General features: G+C 50.1%; 1 protein-coding gene and 1 long non-coding RNA gene across 2 annotated transcripts; both read left to right on the top strand.

Annotated features, from left to right (window-relative positions):
- The first annotated feature begins 3019 nt into the window (after window positions 1-3019).
- On the top strand, window positions 3020-9606 carry LOC146421162 (uncharacterized). The gene is made up of 6 exons (XM_085047704.1): window positions 3020-3519; window positions 4204-4551; window positions 5488-5790; window positions 6631-6818; window positions 8320-8440; window positions 9536-9606. Exons 1-6 carry the CDS (start codon window positions 3066-3068, stop codon window positions 9604-9606), a joined length of 1485 nt encoding a protein of 494 aa, XP_084903830.1. The 5' UTR covers window positions 3020-3065.
- Window positions 9607-9708: 102 nt separating this feature from the next.
- Window positions 9709-11150, top strand: LOC146421161 (uncharacterized). The gene is made up of 3 exons (XR_014848788.1): window positions 9709-10135; window positions 10527-10642; window positions 10807-11150. It is a non-coding gene; the product is annotated as an uncharacterized LOC146421161 (long non-coding RNA).
- The last annotated feature ends 9062 nt before the right edge of the window (window positions 11151-20212 follow it).

Here is a 20212-nt window from a genome sequence, read left to right as displayed (position 1 = left end):
TTAAATTCATACAATTTAAAGTTAATGCAATTAAACAATATTTAATGCCACTTAAATTTAAACTAACACAAGTTAAATGTATACAGTTAAATACAATTGAATCCCAAATCGTGGGAAATCATGGGATGGCCAAATAATGGGAAATCCTGGCAAATCATGGATTGAACAAATCATGGGAAATTACAGATTGGTCAAATCGTGGGAAATCATGGGAAATCGTGGGAAACTGTGGATTGACCAAATCATAGGAAATCATGGGAAATCAAGAATTGACCAAATAAAGGGAAATCCTGGGAAATCAGGGATTGGTCAAATTGTGGGAAATCATGGGAAATCCTGGATTGGCCAAATCATGGGAAATAATGGATTGCCAGGCTTCTGGCAGCAGATCAGGGTAGCTAGCACCCCAAGACTCGGTCCCTTGGTGGACCAATATTTGGCCAATTAGTCTAATATGATTTAAAATACCATTTATTAGAGGCAGAAAATAACAAACATACAAACCTAGAACAGATTGACATACATACACAAAAAAAGGCTTAATTGCAAAACTGTAACAGCTAAAATGCAATTATGGGGTAAATGCTTGCAAAAACTATAAAAATAGCTAAAATGCAAGTTAAGAAAGGTACCTATAAGCTAGGCAGAATAATACAATTTAGGAAACCAATGATCTTACCAAAATCTCAAACCTTGACACCTTGAAAGAAAACCAGAAGGAAAAAACCCCAAAGATCACTGTTTTCCACAGGGACACAACAGTTCAGAGCCTGCAATATTTCTTTCTCTTGAGGAAGAAAATGCTTCTGAGAACTGGCATGGGTGAGTTTACAGAATTATATATATATATATATCTGCTCATTAACCAAATATTAATACCATTATGATCTAGGTATCTACTCACTGCTGAAACAGGTATTTACCTTTCCACATTCAGAATAATCCAGACAAGGCCACATCTGGCCCTGTATGGGGCTGAAGGATCCAAAACAACTCCCTTGGTTCCTCCTTGAGGAACCTTGAGGTTTTTCTCCTTGAGGTTTTTTACCCCTCCTCTCTCAAGGGGAGAAAACCAAGAGGAGAGTGAAGTCAGATGTCCCCACACTACAAGTTCTGTCAGGTTGGTCGTTCAGCACTATCACAGCCAGGCTGCTCTCACAGTGCACTCGGAAGCCTCGTGGCCAGCAAAGGTGGAGGCACTGCAGCATTTCCCAGGTACAGCCGTGGCTCTGCAGGGCTTTGCTGGGACAGCTTCCCCCAGCTGATGTGCAGGTCTGGATGAGGGGAAAGGATTTGGGTATCTGGTGATGTCTTCCTTCATCACTAGAGGCAACCTCATGTAGTAATGATGAGGTGCATTGCTTACCTTATCCATTTCTGATTTTTTTTCATTTTTGCATTATAGTAAATGACATTATTACCTCAGCTGGTTTCTGCATCTGTGTCTCCCACCCACCATCATATCAAATACACTGCCAGGTGAGCACAAGACCTGAGAGTCTTCCCACCTTTTCTTTTGAAAGAGGAGAAAATCGCTGATCTGCACAAAAAGAAACAACCCTTCTCACACCTCCCTCCTGGGGTTCCCTGCAGCATGACCCAGGCAGGGGCTGCTGCTCCTGTCTGAAACCTCCCCTGCTGCCTCTCTGCCAGCCCATCTCTGGGAGAACACTCCCGATGGCCACCTCCTCAAACAAAATTGCCACTTTCCAACTTCCTCTTCTGCAGGCAGGTGAGAAAAGTATCCACTCCCAGCTCCTTGCTCCTAGAGGAAAACAAATGTTTTCAGCAGCAACAACCCTGAAATATCAACCTCCTTCCTTAACCTGGACACTGGGAGCTCACACAAAGAGCCCTTTTGTGCAAGGATATCCACAGAAGACCCTGAGGATGGAGCAGTTTGAAACACAACTCCTTCCGAGTTTAAACCTTCCTTGATCAAATGAATGCACACAAACCTACCCCAAATGGAAAGCAGGGCAGAAAGAGAAACTCCTCTCTCACAACAGCAAACTCTGGGCTTCCTTCTGTTCCAGCTGGAGAGGGAAGGCCATGGGATACTCCTGAGTTTGGGAAGGAATCCTGGGAAATGGCCAGATTTGGGAGGGCAGCAGAGGGAAGTTCACCAAAGAGAAGGAAAAGATTCTCTGGAAGCAAAACATTTTGGCAATATTTGGGAAGGAAAGTAAAAAATTTTTGAAGCATCTGAAAAAGTTCCCAGATGGAAATTTCTGCCCTCACAGAACAATCCCTCAGTCTCCTTGGTCTCTCAGGAAGCTCATGAATGAACCTGCAAGGCTTGGATATACATCCCTGGTGTCTATCTGCCAGAGCAAAACAGCTGCCCAACAAGACTTCAAGTGAGCACAGGACAAACCTTCCCCCTCCACCTCCCAACACCAACTCAGAGGAGTCTCTTTCCATTGCAAGATGTACTCTGTGAGCAGTCTGCATTGACTAGACTTGGCTGCAGGAGGGGTTTTCACTGTTACTCTCCCCAGATGGGGGAAGACAGGAAGACAAGAAATGATTCCTGAGGAAAGAAAAAGGCACAGCCTCTTGTGGAGACACCAGCGTGAGCTGACTCCAACTGGAAGCCATTCATCCCTTGGCTAAAGCAACATCCATCCTAGGGGCAGCAGTTCAGCTTTGATGAGCATGCTGACAAAATTGCTGCCCCTTGCTGACAGGCAGGGATGAGGAGAAAGAACATGCCAGCTGGCTGGGAAAGAGGCAAAAAGAATGTCTTCAAGTGTCTCCTCTTCATCCTTTCGGCAGGCAAGACAGAGCAATGTCCTTTCCTTCTGTCACCACAGGTGACCCGGGGATGAGATGCAGCGCGGGGAGAGAGGTCGCCACTGCTGCCAGCAGCCTCGCAAGGGGCTTTGCCCGCCCCGCCGAGCCCGGCCAGCGCCCCGGGAGCGAAACGGCCGCGCTGTGCCCGCGCTGTGCCCGCGCTGTGCCTCTCTGGCTCGTGTCGCTCGTCGCTCGTCCCCGCCAAGTCCTGCCCGCGCCGCGGCCGTTGCGCTGAGGCGTTGTTGCCCCAGTCGGTGAGCGGCGCCGCCATGCAGCAGCCCCCTCTGCCCTCGGGGCTCAGCGCCCGCACCTTCCCCGCCAAGCTGTGGCACCTGGTGAACAGCCCCCGCGTCCGCTCCGTGCGCTGGGACAGCCTGGCCCGGGGGCTGCTCGTCGAGCGCTCGCTCTTCGAGCGGGAGCTGCTCAGCCCGGCCGGCGCCCGCGGGCTGGGCGGCGAGGGGGCGGCGGCGGCCCCGGGCACCTTCAAAGCCACGCACTTCAGCAGCTTCGTGCGACAGCTCCACCTGTACGGCTTCCACAAGGTGGCGAGCGAGGGCGGCAGCTGGCTCCACTTCAGGAATCCAATCTTTCGCCGCGACCGCCCCGACCTCCTGCTCCGCATCGAGCGCCGGAGCAAGGCCAGCCGAGGAGGTGCGCCAAGGAGGTGCAGCAAGGAGGTGCGCAGCCGCCAGCGCAGCCGCTTGCAGCAGCTCCGCGGGGCCGGTAAGCCGGGCTGGCAGCGAGGGTGGCGCGGGCTTTGGCCGTGGGCACTGCCCGTGCTGGGGCTGCTCAGCGCAGCTGCCCCGGCTGGCCCAGGGGCTGTCTGTGCTTGGGCAAGGCAGCTGTGCCGTGCCGTGCCGTGCCGTGCCGTGCCGTGCCGTGCCGTGCCCCCCGGGCTGCCGGGGGCTGCGGGACAGTCCCGCCGGGGCTGCGCTCACAGCAGCCTGGCCCGCTCGGCCTGCAGCTGGCCCAGCCCCGCGCCGTGGCTGCCGCTGCTCCTTGCCCGGCCACGGGCACGCTTGGGGAGCTCTCCGTGAGTGCGTGTGAGTGCCGAGGGCTCGATGGTGGCCAGGCCCAGCTGCAGGGAGCCTCCTGTCCCTTTGGAGCAGAGGGGGAAAGACCTGGCAGTTGGGATTCTGGCAGTTGCCTCTGGCCGAGGAACTGCCAGGGGAAAATTTTCCCAGGCGGTTAAACGAATAGGAGAGAGCTAAACAGACAAGGAATTGGTTGTTGCAAAGCCGCAGAACATGTGGGGATTTTTTTCTTCTCTTCACCCTGCTTGGGAGGATCTGAGCTTTGTTCTTTGCTGATAGAAGCACAGTTGCTGCCAAGGGAAACGTAGGCCAGGAGCAATAGTGACCCAATCTTCCCTTTGCTTCCTTTCTTCTTCTCTTCATTGCTACTCAGCTCCCTCATGCCAGGACCTCAGAGCTGCCTCACCTGAGGATGCAGAGCTGCCTCCAGGCCCTTCCAGGCGACGATGTGCAGGTGCTGAAGACTCTGAGGCCTCCCCACTGCCTGCCAAGAAATTGGTTCCCACCTCTGGAGTTCTGGGGGATTCATCAGAGGAATCACTCAGACGCAAATTCCAGCTGAAGCGTCTCAGCATTCCACTGGTCCGTATGGACCTAAAACGCCACCCTGAGCTCATGGTTCGCCTGGTTCGCATTGACCATCCGAGCGTTTCCAGGGCCCTTCCAGAGAGCAGCAGCTGCACATCATCAGAGCAGCACCTGCCAGCCTACAGCCCATCAGGTAGGGAAAGAACTTCTACCCTTGCTTTTCCAACAGCTCCTGCCAAGTGACTGTTTGAAGTATTTTTTGGCAGTGCTCTGTCATGGGTAGATGTCAAGTGAGAATCAGGCAGAAAAGTGTCAAGTTGACTGGGAAAAGGAACCTTGAATGCAAAAGAATTCTCGGTCTGCTTTTCCTGACATTTCTTCTGATTTGGTTTGTCTCCTGGGCATTTTCCAGACAGCCTTTCTGCTGAGGTGCAAGTGTAAGGCAAAAAATCGTGGCTGACAAGTGGTCGGTGTTAGGTGAGCTCCCCTCTGTCTTTGAATGAAGCCAAACTGGGATGGTGATAGAATATCACAGATTTTTAAGACTGTGTGTTGTGCCCATCAGGCCATGCCATTTCAATGAGCTCTGTGTGTCTGCAGAACAATTGCACCTGCAGAATATGGCCTGAGCCACATGGTTGCTTTTTAGCATAAATATCACAGGTGAATTTCAGTGTTTGCCTGAAGATCTGGTCTTGTCCAGGGTGAATCCACTCTGTGGATGAGATGTGAATCTCAAGTGTTGGGATGAGAAACTCAAGCAGCCAACTCCAAAAGCTAATGGGCATGTAGGAAAGGTTGTGATTATGAAGTTTTTGTGTCCCTTTGGAGCAGAGGGGAAATGACCTGGTTGTTGGGTTTCTTGACTGTCCCTGCCAAGGAACTGCCAGGGGACAGTTTTGCCAGGTGGTTAAACGAATAGGTGAGACCTAAATAGACAAACAGGGAGTTGGTTGTTGCAAAGCCCCAGAACATGTGGAGATTTTTTTCTTCCTCACCGTACTTGGGAGGATCTGAGTTTTGCTCTTTGCTGAGAAAAGTACAGTTGTTGCCAAGGGAAATGTAGGCAAGGAGCAATAGTGACTCAATCTTCTGTTTCTTCCTTTCTTCTTCCCTCACTGCTACTCAGCTCCCTCATGCCAAGACCTCAGTGCTGCCTCACCTGAGGATGCAGAGCTGTCTCCAGGCCCTTCCAGCACAAGTGCAGCTGATCAAGACTCTGAGGCTTCCCCAGAGCCTCCCAAGAAAGTGTTTGCCACCTCTGGAGTTCTTGGGGAATCATTGGAGGAACCAGTAGCAGGCAAATTTAAATGCCAGCATGAGCTCATCATTCCACCAATTGCCATAGACCATCTGAGCTCTTCCAGGGCCCTTCCAGAGAGCAGCAGCTGCACATTTTCAGAGCAGCACCTGCCAACCTACAGACCATCAGGTAGGGAAAGAACTTCTACCCTTGATTTTCCAACAGCTCCTGCCAAGTGACTGTTTGAAGTATTTTTCTGCAGTGCTCTGTCATGGGTAGATGTCAAGTGAGAATCAGACAGAAATTGTCGAGTTGACCAGGAAGGGGGACCTTGAGAACAAAAACAATCTCTGTCTGGTTTTCCTGTCCTTCCTCCAGATTTGGAGGATTTTCTGGGGGTTTTCCAAACAGTCTCTGTGTAGGGGAGAAAGACTGAGGCAAAAAACATTTGCCCTCAACTGCTCAGTGTCTGGTGAGCTCCCCTGTTTTCTTGAATGAAGCCAAACTAGGACGCTGATAGGATAGTGCAGAGTTTCAAGATTGTCTCTCCTGCAAAGAAGTTGATTACATTTCAGTGAGCTCTGTGTGTCAGCAGAAGAGTTGCAACTGCAGAATACGGCCACAGCCACAAGGTTGCTTTTCTGCAGTACAATCCCAGTTTAATTTTAGTCTGCATGTCTGCAGATCTGGGCTCTTCCAAGCGGGATCTACTTTCTTTGTTCAGCAAAACTCCAAAGCAGCCAATTCCACAAGCTGATGGGGAGATGGAAAAGGCTGTGATTACAAAGTATTAGTGTGTGTGTGTGTAGATCAGTTTTACAGTCCATACTTTACCAGACATACCCATCAATGAGAATAAATACTTTTTAAGAGGAAGAAATCAGTCTTCCAATCCCCTGGGAAGTTGGAATACATTTCTTACACTGAGTTTGCTGTGTGCTTCCTGTGGTGTTTGATCCAAGGCAGCAGTAGAGCTCTGTGTGCCAAGCTCTGTTCTGGAGCCTGACCCAAGTGTTTGGATTCTTGCAGCCACAGTGGGCAGTTCAGCCCCCGATGCTCCGGCTGGCAGTGCTGGTTGTGCAGCATGGACAGCCTCCAGCTGGCCATGGAATGAGCCTGGGGAAGAGGAATTGCCACCACTGACTCTGGACCTGGTGCTTGAGACGCTGGAGGAGATGATTTCCCACTCCCCCCCTGAAAGGTCTCCCTTTGCTCAGGTAACTGCATTGGAAAGGGAGGAAAAGGGCTGGACTGAGAGCTTTTGAAAGTTGTTGCATGGCTGAGAAGGAAAGGCTTCTTGAATTGAGCTGTGAATGGACAGGGAAGGATTTGCTTGGTAAAGCAAGATTTGCAAAGGAGGAGGGAAGGAAAAGGGGGCTCATCCTTAGTGAGGACGAGAGGTGTTGGCCAAGTTTGGGTGCTCCTTTCTCCTTTTCCTGGGAAGAATCCCTAGTGCAGGGGCATCATTCCTGGTGATGCTTTGTAGGTTCTAACAAGCTTAGCTTGATGTGAAACAGGAGAAGAGTGTTTGGAGAATTGCCCCTGAAGGCAAAGTGTCCCACCCAGGGAGGGGCATGTGAGAGGAGCCTCTGTTAGAGCACCAGCTGTGGGCTCTGCCTCCTTTTGGCTGGAAGGCCAAGGCAGAGCAAGGGCTGGGCTGCAGCTGCTGCTGCTGTGTGAGCCCTGCTGTGTGTGTAGGCACTGCCAGAGCCGTGTGAGGGGATGTGCTGCAGCTGCAGCTTTCTGGTCCTCTCTGTAGCCTGCAGGCACATATGTATCTCGGAAAACCTCAGCAAAGTGGCAAACTGGCAAACTGGGCAGTCTTGGTCTCTGTGTTCCAGAGCTTTGTCATGTTCTTCTTGGACATCTCTGTGGGAAGACGTGTGTGTTCCCATCCAGTCCTGGCAAAGCTGCAGCCTGGATGAGGCTGTTGTGCTCAGGGCTGTGGAGGGAGGAGCACATCCCTGTGCCAGGAGCTGGCAGGACTGCTTCCTTAGTGCCCACGTCATGTGTTCAGTGTCACCCCACGTTCAACCTTGTCAGCTTTGGCAGCTTCTGGACTGGGTTTGAGAAGTCACTCTTCTCCACTGCCTTTAGGGGCCAGACCTCCTTGTTAGGAGCAAGAGATGAAAGTGAGTGAGCCCTGGAGCCTTTAGGGAGCAGATGTGTTGGTTCTGAGGCCCTGTGAGTTGTGAATTGGAGGGAAGGACAATGTTGGTGCTGCACATGAAATGGTTAAGGACTCCTTGAAGCCCAGGGCCTTCTGCTGTGTTGAAGTGCAATTCAATCAGGGACCATTAGTCCTTGTGTTTGACAGATTCCCTCTTTGACTTAGGAATCCACTTTCTCTTAACTCTTGCCTCTTTCCAGACATGCCTGAAATGTTCAGTGTCTGTATTGGCACAGGCATTTTTGCATATTGTTATACAGATTTGCCAAAGGATTTCTCTATTTCATTTAATATGCACACCTGTAGCCTCCTCTAGATTTACTGTTGAGGGGAGGCATATTCAAGGCAGGGAATGGGATTTTTTGGAATTGTCCATGTTGTATTGCCAAGTGTGATGACCTCTTGTCTTCTGTAAACTCACCCAAGCCAGTTCTCAGAAGCATTTTCTTCCTCAAGAGAAAGAAATATTGCAGGCTCTGAACTACTGTGTCCCTGCAGAAAACAGTGAGTGATCTTTGGGTTTTCTTTCTTTCTGGTTTTCTTTTAAGGGGAACACTGGTGTCGCCCCTGAGTCTTCAGGAGGGGAGCCTGAGAACATGGCTGCAGCAGAGAGAGCTTTGCCTGGCACTGTGAGCCATGGGAACAGTTCCCTGGAGCCCGAGGAGCTTGGTAAGGAGAGAGCCCACATTGGTTGAGAAAGGTCTGAGATGGCTGCTGTGAGCCTGCCTGTGGCAGGAAGGGAGATCAGAGGAGTTGAGTTCTTGTCTGCAGGCTTGGTGCTTCCTGGTGCCTTGAGTTCCAGCAGGGCACTGGCACAGCCTCCCCGGTGGAGCCCTGCCCTCCACGCTTCTCTGGCAGCACTGACCCTGAGTCCTGTGGTGTGGCAAGAGAGCAGTGAACAAAGCTGACCTTCTGGCACTTGTGTCACCAAGCTGAGTGTCCCAGTTTCCAGCTGAAGTGTGTGGATAGGTTTGCTGCAGGGTGGCAGTGCTCTGGAGGCAATGCTGAGTGACTCTTGAAGTAACTGTGGAATATGTCAGCAAAATGTCAGAGTAGAAGGCTGAGCTTTGTGTCTGAAAGCATTAAATCTCTGTAGTAGCAGTCTGCTGATTGCTGTAGTGAGACACATTAAAAATACAGGTGGTAGAACCTCTGAGGCCAGACAAATCACAGAACACAAATGCAGTAGCTAAAAGCAAAATTTAATTTCCTCAGATTAGTGAGAACTAATAAGAGAGAGAGAGCACTTTGGATCTGCATTCTCAAGCAAGGCTGGTACAGCCTGCAGGCCTCGTAGGGAGCTCTTTCTCTGCCAGCTCTTCATCCCAGAGCTGCTGGTTGAGTTGGAGGAGCTGTTGCTCACTGCAGAGGGCACTTTTTAGATGCCAGGGACCAGTGCTGGTTTGTAACTCAGCTCACATCACCCGTCAGCTTCAGCCATTTCAGTGAGGACTGAGGTGTCTCTGTGAGCACAGAGAAAGACCAAGGCTGGGTTCTTTGTGTGAGCTGGGACTGTGTGTGTTTCAAGCTCTCCTGGGTGCCATTTTCACTGCGGGTGCTGCAGCTTTATTGGGATACTCCAAAACTTGTGAAGTTCTGAAAACTTGGAAGGATCCCTCTTCTGTAAAGAGGAGGCCTCTAATTCCCATGTGAGAGTCTGCCTTTCAGGCAATCTTTTACAATCTTTGACAGAACTACAATTCCTTCCAAAGGGAAATATTCATGAAGGCAAGATATTGACTCAGTGTTCTCTTTGTTTCCCAGACATCCATCTGATCTACCTCGCCAGGAGGGCTGCCCTGCGTGGGACACGGAGACCAAGGGAGAGCCAGTGAAGATCAGACAGGTGGGATCCCTCTGTATATATTATGTTTCTAGATTTTTACAATTACATTTTTATACCTATGTAGATTTATTTCTAGAATTATAAAGTTGTGTTTATATGTGCTTACAGTTAAAAATCTGTATAGTTTGATTTAGATCCATTTACATAAATATAGTTATAGCTGTGATTGAATTTATATATCTGTAGTTAGATTTATAGATTTTCATAGATACATTTATATGTAATTAGAGTAAGTTTTATATGCATATAGTTAAATTAAGGAATGTATATAGTTGGAGTTTTATTAATATTTAGGTACATGAATTAATATTTGTGTAGGCATAGGCTTACTTTTAACCTCTTTCCCTGCTCTGCTTCCTATTTCATCTTTTGCTTTCCCCCATGTCCCCTCTGTCCCCTCTTCCCGTGCTGGGTCCGAGCTGGCGGCCGGCCCGGGCGGAGCAGCAGTTCCAGGTGTCCCCAGGTGTCCCTAGAGCAGTGAGAGCAGCTGGTGTCCCCTGAGGAGCTGCTGAAGGACGGTGAGACTGAGGGGCTGAGGGGGCTGAGGAGAGGTGACACTGAAGGGACTGTGAGCTTGAGGTGCTGGTGGGGCTGAGGGGACTGTGGGGCTGAGGGGTGTGGGGGAGGAAAGGGGAATGGTGGAGCTGTGGGTTCAGGGTGAGCTGCAGGGGATGGTGGGGGCTGAGGGGACAGGGAAGTGGCACAGACTGAGGGGGGTGGCAGGTCTAAGGGGACTTGATGTGTCAGAATGGACTGTGGGGGTCTGAAGGAACTGGGGGGGCTGTGGGTTTGCTGAGGGGATGGCAGGGCTGAGGGGATGGAGAGAGCCAGCAGGGAGCACAGAGGGGTCCAGGACTGTGGCTCTGCCAGGCCATTCCACCAATTCCTGTGTGTACAATTTTGCCACAGCTTCCCTAAATGCCTCAAGAACATCGGAGAGTGACGAGAGCCATCAGGGAGAAGCTGAAGGGCACCAGCAAGAGCAGTGAACAGGGAGCTGCTGCTGCTGCCCCCCGAGAGCCTGGGTGAGGCCACAGGGCTGGTGAGGCAGGCTGGGGCTGAGGCTCAGCCTGCTTTTTCTTTCTCACCCTGCTGGGGAGGCTCTGAGATTTTCTCTTCCCTCACACAAGTGCAGCTGCTGCCCAGGGAAATGTCCCGATATTGACTCAGTGTTGCCTTTGCTTCCCAGATGTTCATCTGCTGTCCCTGACCAGGAGGGCTGTGCTGCACGGGAGGAAGAGACAGAGGGAGAACGTGTGGAGATTGGGCTTCTGAAATCCCTTCAGGATATATTTATAGATTTATATAATTATATATGGATATTTAGATAGGTAGATTGATGTTTGTATAGTTAGATTTCTATTTCTATTTATTTACATCTGGTTTTATTTTTATGTTTGTGCTAGATTTTCATAATATAATATAATATATATATGATGTAATAAATTATTTTTGTTAAACTTAAATTGATATTTGTATATTAATTCTTAGTGTGGTTGCAGCAATTTGTAATAAATCTAATTTTTTAACTTATGTTGATTTTTGTGTACTTACATATCAGAAGTGCAAGTGTAATAATCTTCAATAAATTTAATTTTTAAACTGGAATAAGCATGAAGTTGTGTTTTTCCAAGCAATAAGGAAATGTAAACATAGTATTGCTGGAGGATTTTGGCAGTGAGTGAAGGGGACTGGGGGAAATTCTCCAGCCATGCCCAGCAGCTCCCCAGTCTCAGTCAGGCTGGCAGTGAAACCGCAGATTTGGGATGGCAGCAGAGCCACACGCTGGGGAATAACTCGCTGCAAAGGCTGCTGAGCAAACGGGACTCCACTGAGCAGAGAGCTCCAAGCAGGAGCCACCCGGGGAGGAGAAATCATTCACAATGAAACACAGAGAGAAAATGTGGCAAAACAGATGTGAGGATACTCTGGGAGTCTGATAAAATGCTCTAAAACAGTGCTGTCTAGGTACATCTTCAGCAAAAATAATTTGTTAAAAATGAAACACCTTCCATGAAAGACGAATGACACTTTTCCCCTTCACTCACCCTCCTTTGGAAGTGCAGCATGTCCTTCTTCCTGAGAAGTTTTGCCCTTCAGCACCTCCCTCTCAGTAAATAAAAAGCTTAAGTACTCCCACTTGTCACCATGAATGAAAACAGCCCTGCCCTGGTGACAGCGTTTGCAAAGTCTTCCCTCCTCCTGTCCCCACATCTCACAAACAGAACCATCCCCTTCCTGCCCAAACTGAGCTGAGGTGAGTGAGGGCTTCAGGAACTCAGGAGGCTGCAATACCATCACACATAGGAAGGTTTTGCAAATTTGAAATTAATGAATTTAAAGGGTTTGATGGTGATTTATTTGATTTAGACATTTTAATATAAGTGTACTGAAGTAGGAGTTGGCAATAATTTTTGAGCCGATACCATAATTATAGAAAGCACTCCCAAATGAAGTGAAGTAATATCTATTCTCATGTTTGCACAGATATTTGAGTTGTCTACCACTTATTCCAAAATAACTGATATTATTCCAAATCTTTTTTAGCGTTTATCTACAATGTCCCGCAATCTTTTAGTTTGAACCTTATCTGCTCTTTGAGACATATATATATAAACCTTCTGATCAACAACAAAAAACCCAACAAATCCACAAACAAATTATAGACAACATGATACTGATACAGAGGGTGTGGGCCTGTTGCTCTGGGCAGAGGGACCTACCACCATCCCCACTCCTGTTGTGGCTCCTCCTGGGACTGGTCCAACCCTGCAGACACAGCCACAATTTGGGGGTGCTGTGAGCCCTGGGGTGGGCAGCCTATGTTGTGGCAGCTTCTTCCTCCTCCATTGAGACTGCAGGGCTGCTGGCTGGAGTCCCCATCCAAGGCAAGGAGCTGCTGGAGCTGCTGGAGCTGCTGGAGCTGCTGCTGGCTGCTGGGCTGTCATCCTCACCCACAGCAGCTGGGAGCACAGAAGCCTCTGGGCCTCCTCTCTGCACTGCCTCACAATGATGTCAGTGGTGCCCTGGACCAGTGGCACTGTGTGTTCCTCCAGGATGTCCTGCAAGCTCTGGGTCATGATCTCCTGGTCTGGCCCATACATACAGAGAGCGTGCAGGATGCAGCTCTGTGAGATCTCTGCCAGCCACCACTGCTCCCTGTAGATGGTCTCCATCCTGCTGCACAGCCAAGTCTGCACAGGGTCCAGGAGATCTTTTGTTGACAGAAAAGTTGTGCCCAGACCTGAGGCAGGACACGGCTGACAGCTCGGGCTGGTGTCTCCTGAGGAGAAGAGGGATGGGGTGGCACAGGGGGATGGGGGCTGTTCCCTGCTGGAGCAGGAAAAGTCAGTTTTGTGCTGGAACAGAGAAGTTCTGTCACTGGAAATCAGTGTGATGTGTGGAGGGTTTTACACCAGGTTTGCACCTAAGTTGATGCTAAAGAAATACATGAAGTCCCAACGTACACCTAAGGTTTGCACAGCATACTTTAGGCTGGCAGCTGAGGGAGCATAAATTAAATGGCCTTTCCAAGCCAAAACCCTGATGAGAAATGTTGCTATTTCTGCTCTCATTCGTTATTATAGCAGAACAACCTATTTGATGAGATTTGGGAATTGCAGCTCTGAATTGTGGCCAGATTAAGTCAAGTAAGTCGTTGCTGTGCATTTATAATTGTGGAGGTCATGATCAGTGCAGCTGCTTCTGTAAACCAAAACAACTCTTTCAAGATACTTCGTAAGGAAAATATTTTTTCTTTTTCACTCTTCACTTCAAAGCCTCCTCCAGGATGTACATCAAACAGGTCATTTAGTTTATCTTTTCACAATAACAGAGAACTTCCCCTTTAATCCGCCTGAATTACACAATTCTCATCTGTATTAAGGAATTTCATTTTGTCTCTGCTGTAAAGAAGAGATTTCTATGCAGCAGGGCTGATAAAGAACAAACCCAAATTAGAAAGAGTGGTATTTGTTCGAGATCCCATTACTCATCACACACTTTAAACAACCCATACCATCAAGCCCAAAGCTAATATGGCTCCTTGTTAAATATTTCTGATGGGTTACACATCCTTGTGTGAAGAAGGAATTAGGATTTAAAGCTGCTATTTATGCTTGTATAAGCATTGTGTATGAACATTGCATATTCAAACTGCAAAACAAATGTCACCTGTATGGTGTATGTGATAAATTACAGAAGGTATAGTTCACGAAATCGTTTAGAAAATCAATAAGTTTTAATTCTTTACTTTTGCTAAGCTCTGCTTTTTAGTTTTGCTTTAACAGAAAGAGTTCCTGTTTTAGAGCCAAACCTTTCTGCTGCAGGTTTGCAACAATTGTAACTCTTTTCGCAAGGCCGCTCAGCAAGCCTTGTGTGATTCCCACGGGACACAGTCTAACTGCTGGCAAGAAAGAAACCCCTCCGAGAGCCGCGTACCCCAAACCACAACCAACCAACGCAGAGAACGACGATTCTGCGGCCAATCGAGACACCCAAAAGAACGCCAGTCAAGACCCACGAGGGGACTCAAGGGAGAGGGTAAAAAGGGCTATAAAAATTGATGGCTTGTAATCTTTAGGCGCGGTGCTGCAGGCGTAGCAGGGAGGCTCGCCGCGCCCGCCCAGCGCTGTAAATTGGCTGCAATCTGCTTGCTCAATTAATAAATTCTTTAATTGGCTCTACGTCTCTGATTGGTTTTTGAGACCCAATTTATAACATCCCCTATTGTCCTTTATTAAACTTTTAAATTTCAACAGGAGAGTGAAACTCGTTTTTCACATAATGGATGCCTTTCTCTTGGAATGGACAACAGACCTTCATGTGTGCAAGACAAAAATGCAGATCAGAGGAAACAAATTTAAAAGTTTTATAAACCAAGAACAATCACTGACAAAACTGCATAAGATTTTTTAACACAATAGTTTTTCTTTTATTTAATCTTTGGTCAGTATGTATGTTGCTTCTAACTACCTCTTTATGTTTTTTTAAACCACAGATATTTATCATCATTTCTTTTTAGTATTTGTGATGCCTTTTGAATGCCATATACAACAGATTGATGCAATCAAAAGTTGTTTTCTATCTCAAATGGACAGAAAAACTTGTTTCTTCATCCCAAAGAGACTAAACCCCTTGTGTCTGGCATCACAGCTCACATAACTTTGGTCCCAGTATCTCCACAGGGGATGTTGGCCCTGGGTCAGCCAAGTGGTGATGGTGACACCCTTAGGACGGCCATTCGGGCAGGTGTCCGAAGGCATTGGGAACTGCACAGATCTTCTATAGCAGCAATGCCTGTCTTGATTCTCTCTGTCTTTATCCCCTCTTTTTTCTGTCTGTCTTTACTCTCTCAGCCTTTATCCTCTCTGTCTTTTCTCTCTCTCTCTCTCTAGTCTCTCTCTATTCCCTCATTCTTTAGTCCCTCTGTCTTTATTCTGTCTATATCCTGCCTTCATTCTGTTTTCATTCTCTCTGTCTTTATGCTCTCTTTATCCCCTCTGTGTTTTTCTCTTTACTCTCTGTGTCTTTATTCTCCCTCTCTTTATTCTCTCTCTCTATTCCTTCTGTCTTCACTCGTTCTGTCTTTATTCTCTCTGTCTTTACTCTATCTTTACTCTCGCTGTCTGTTTTCTCTCTCCATTCCCTCTCTCTCTATTCTCTCTCTCCCCTCACAGCCGAGCAGGGCTGGCGGGAGCCGCGCTCCCCTCAGCGCCCCTGAGCAATGGCGGCAGCAATGGCGGCGCCGCTCCCTCAGCGCCGCCCCGGCCCCGGCGGGCGGGGAGCCCTCGGCAGCGCCCTGGGGGCAGCAGGACCGAGCCCCGGCCCCGGGCTGTGTCCCCGTGGCGCCGCAGAGCCCAGGGCACACACGGGCAGGGCACTCGGCGCCATCGCCCCCAGCCCCGCAGCCCCTTTGGAACCCGGCCCGGGGCTCGCCCTGCCTCCTCCAAGGCCCTGCTGGGCTCCAGCTGTTGCTCAGGGCTCTGTGGGGATCTTGTGCTCGGCCCGAGCGGGCTTTGTTTGCAGCCCGGGCTGCTGAGGGTCAGCCGTGAAATGTCCCTGCAGGGCACTTTTAATGGGATCAGCCCGGTGCTTCCTTTGTGCAGTGCCTTGCACTGCTGTTTTATTCTGCTTTTAGAGCCTGCCTGGGAAGATCAGCCCCCAGGAGAGCAGAGCCTGCTGAGAGATCCAACATCCTCACCCTAAGCAAGGGATGGAACAGCACACACTGCTGAAAAGACTCCAGCTGTTCTCAAGGCATACGGAAAGCTGAAACTGTCAATTTTGCTATTTGGTGCTGCATCCCTGTATAAAAGAATGCCCTGAAATGTCAGCTTTCCAGAAAATGTCCTGCATTGGTGTTTCCCTTGCTGGTGACAGTCTTTTCAACCCAGCCTTCTGGGGCCTGACCTCTCTGCTGCTGTAGTTCCATGGACAGAGGTTGTTGTCTTTTCCCCCTTGCCATGGGCAGGCTGTGTTCAGCCATCTCCAGGACAGCAGGGCCACATCCCATGTCACTGTGACCTGGCAAGACAAAAACCATCACTCCAAAAGTGCCTCCCTTTCTCCTTCTTCCCAGGCATTTGGCCCTGGTAGTGGGTTTTGCTGCTGGTTGCTGCAGGAGGGAGACCACTGTGACACTTTGGGGCACATGGAGCCCTTGTGACACTGTGGAGCCTCATGGAACCTGGGAGTCACTGTGACACTGCAGGGCCTTGTGGAACCAAGGAGACCATGGTGACACTGTGGCACCCTGTGGAACCAAATATCCATTGTGACAGTATGGGACCTCATGGAACCAACTGTCCTTTGTGACAGCACAGATCCAAGGAGTCCATGGTCTTGCTCATTGTTTATGCAAAGCTTTTGTATTCCTCATGGAATCCAGGAGAGCCTTGTTACACAGCAGAGCTTCATGGAACCAAGGGTCCGTGGTGACACTTTGGAACTAAGGAGACCATTGCTGAGAGTACAGAACCTCATGGAACCAAAAGTCCATGTGACAGAGCAAGGCCTCGTGGAGCTCCTGGCAAGTGGCAGCGCTGCAGAGAGACAGCTCTGCCCAGGAGCAGATCCTGTGCACAGCCCAGCAGGGCTGGGGCACTGCCAGGCCATCTCAGGGACACCAGCAGGGCACACCCAGAGCTCACAGGTGCTCAGCATTGGCAGGGGCTGTGCCATGGCCCAGAGGGGGCTGTGTCATAGCCATGGGCACCTCTGGGGCTGTGTCAGAGAGCCACAGAGCAGCTGTGATGTCAGAAAGGGGCTGTGTGACATCTCAGAGTAGGTTGTGTGAGGTCACAGGTTGGACTATGACATCACAGAATTGGTTGTGTGAGGTCATGGAGCAGCTATGGCATCACAGAGGGGACTGTGTGACACCACAGGGCAGGCTGTGATATCGCAGGGTTGCTGTATGACATCAGAGCAGGCTGTGCAGTTACAGAGTGAGCTATGTAACATCATTGAGTGGCTGTATGGCATCACAGAGTTGGCTGTGTGACATTACTGACTGGCTTGTGACACCACAGAGCAGGCTGTGACATCCTAGAGCAGGGTGTGATCAGTGACATAATAGAGAGGGCTGTGGAATCACTGGTTGGTTGTGTGACATCATACAGCAGGCTGTGAGGTCAGAGAGTAGACTGTGTGACATGACAGGGTGGCAATGTGACATCATCCAATGTGCTTTGACATCACAGGACAGCTTCATGAGACCATAGTGAAGGCTGTGTGAAATCACAGAGTTGCCTGTGACATCACAGAGTGGGCTATGACAACACACGGTGGCTGTGTGACATCACAGGGTAACTGTATGACATCACTGGAGAGGTCACTCTGCCCCAGCCCCCCTCACAGTTCCCCCAGACAAGTCCAACGCTGCTCATGCACAGCAGGGTCCCCTGTCCCCCCAGGTCCCCCCTGCCCCCCAGTGCCACAGCCTCCCCCAGAGGATGTTCCACGAGATTGACCCCCATAGCCTGACATGGGGACAGGGGGGACAGGGCCCTGGGGGGTGGGACAGGGGCACAGGGACCCCCAGTAGTGTCCCTGTGTCCCCCAGGGCAAGAGCCTGGCCCAGGGCTCCTTCACCCTCTTACGAACGAGGGCTTGAGAACACCTAAAAAATCCCCAGCAAAGGATGAGCAAAACCAGATTTAATATTCAGTGACAGCACAACAAAGTTCCTTGGCAAGAGTCACTCTGCTCCTGACTGCACAGTTCAGGCACACCATGAGAAGAAAGCAACAACAAAACCAGGCAATCAAACCAGAAATGAACCGAGAACTGTCCCTGTGTGTGTCTGTGTCTGTAGGTGTGACAAAAGGATAGTGAGAGCAAGGATAAAAGGAATACAGCCTAAGAGCTTAACAGCCCTCAAACTTAACAGAACTTAACTTCTACATTAACCTTAACATATACCTTAAACTTAACAACTTAGCAAAAGAACAACCCCTAGCAGCATTTCACATAGCTCATACCTTATGACTGAACCTCACTTACAGGCCTAACTCACTCAGATATCCAAGGCACTTCAACACCTCCCAGAGCAGCATTTCTCCCCCATTTCCAGAGCACAGGCACATGTGTGTGCACACAGACAGACACAGGCAGTGCCAGGGAGCTGTCAGAAATTGCCCTGGAGGGCAGGGAAATGCTCACTGAGGATGCTTTTGCATCTCCCCAGCAGGCGAAGGGTTGAGCCTGGAGGAGTGGGGGGATCGGCCCAGGGTCCCTCGTTGTTCGGGGATGCCCCGAGTGCAGCAAACGGGAGAGTTCCCGGCTCGGAGAGGCCCCACTCAGAGGGAGCTCACTGCTCCAGGAGAGCTCCAAGGGGCTCCTTTTGGAGCCCTGTTGATAGGGCCCCAAGAGATGGGCTTTAGTCACAGCAATGTTTCATCCTGGCTGCACTTCGCATCAACAGCTTTCTTGGACACTGTGAGAACAGGGATGTTGTGCCACTGAGGGAAGAAAAACAGTTCCCAAGGCTGCTCCTAAAGAAAGCAGGAGCTGGTTGGACAGCAGCAGTGCCTGGGAGCAGACAGTGTTTGTGATCAGCTGCAGAGGAGCTGAGCCCAGGGGCTGTTGGCCAAGGCTGAGGCCTAACGAGCATTTCTCAGATCCAGGGCTGCCCTGGAAAGGTGGTGGTGGGGATAATTCCCACCCTCAGGGTGCTCCCAGTTCCTCCCACTATTTCCATGTCTGTGCTCCAAGTGCTGCTCACAGCCCTGATCCGTGGGGATGGGAATGTCCCGCTCCCTTCCCGGGGTAGTGTCACACCTGAGCCAGGTGTGCAGGGCAGGACCTTGCCCTGACCCCAAGCACTGTCCCACCTGCAGGATCTGCTTCCCATCGGCCTCTTCCTTCTGCAGCCCCAAGCCCAGGTTGGTGCTAAACAAAGGGCACTGGCTCAGGGTCATCCCCCGGTGGGGGCTGTGCACCCCCTCTGCCCCCTCCCCAAATTCCCTCCTGGGGGGAGCAGGAGCTGTGTCAGGAGCCCTGTGGGGAGGGAAAAGGGGGTTACACTGGCATGGGGGGTCACAAACCACTCCCTGCAATATCAGTGGGCCCAAGAGCCACCATAACCCCATTCCCATCTCCCCCTACACCCACCCAAATTCTCTCCATGTCACACAGCCTAGCCAGGACCCCAAACCTCTCTCACAGAGCCTGCCAAACTCCCTCTCAGCAGAACAAATGTCCCCAAAAGCCACAAAAGCCCCTCCCAATCCCCCTAGGATTCCCTAAACCCCCTCCCACCCCCCATGGCAGTGACCAGGAGAGGCTGGTGGACAGGAACATCCACAGCTAGGAGCAGCTCAGGCACTTCAGCAGTGATTTGGGCACTTTGGGGGGCACACCCCACATGGGGAGACCCAGGCCAGAGACTGGGACAAAAAACCAGAATTCCTGAACAGGTGGGCTCAGGTGGACACATTCTGCCAGTACAACTATGAGACTGTTGTCCTGTCCCCCAGCCTGGGCAGCCCCAGAACATCCAAATCCTCATGGATATAGCCCTCAACCCCAAATTCACCCCCAAATGCACAGTAAAATGGTGCAGCTTTAGATCTCTTTGTTTCATTTCTTTATTTTACCTCAGCTTTGGTTGTTCTGACAAGGTGAAGAAGGAAATTATTTAGGTTGGAAAAGACCTCCAAGATCATCCATCATTTCCTGATGCCACCAGAAGAAACAATTACACAGGAGGTAACAATTTTTAGGGTGTAACATTAATAAATCAGCTCTTCCCAATGCATTTTGGATGTCAGTGTGAGTCCCGATGGATGTTCCTGCCCCTGTGTTTGTCCAGGTGGCCACAGGGAATCAGGAGGCCATGGAAGCCACCAGCCAGGTGCCTTCCCAACCTGAGTATGTAAGTTTTGCTTAGCCCAGAACATCAGCAAGCCATCTTTGGCATCTAGGGGAAACTTAAACCCTTCAAAAGCTGTTGTGGTAGGCCTGAAGAAGTGGCTGAAGGGTTGGGAGAAAACTCACCCCTGTGCTCATGAGTTGGTTTTGCTTAGCCCAGTTTTTGCTAGTGGGTGGGGAGGGGCACAAAAATGGCTCCTGTGTGTCCTGCATGAATGTTC

This window comes from Lichenostomus cassidix, unplaced genomic scaffold, assembly GCF_008360975.1.
Source record: "Lichenostomus cassidix isolate B80296 unplaced genomic scaffold, HeHo_3.0 HiC_scaffold_43, whole genome shotgun sequence".
NCBI classification, from domain to species: Eukaryota; Metazoa; Chordata; class Aves; order Passeriformes; family Meliphagidae; genus Lichenostomus; species Lichenostomus cassidix.
The sequence above is the reverse complement of the archived record's forward strand: the minus strand, read 5'-3'. Positions and strand labels throughout refer to the sequence as shown.

Excerpts from the sequence above, each read along its gene's own strand:
- LOC146421162 (XM_085047704.1), top strand. The coding sequence starts at position 3,066 with ATGCAGCAGCCCCCTCTGCCCTCGGGGCTCAGCGCCCGCACCTTCCCC. Across the intron at positions 6,819-8,319 it reads AAAGGTCTCCCTTTGCTCAG|GGGAACACTGGTGTCGCCCC; the intron begins GTAACTGCATTG and ends TTTTCTTTTAAG. Across the intron at positions 8,441-9,535 it reads CCTGGAGCCCGAGGAGCTTG|ACATCCATCTGATCTACCTC; the intron begins GTAAGGAGAGAG and ends TTTGTTTCCCAG.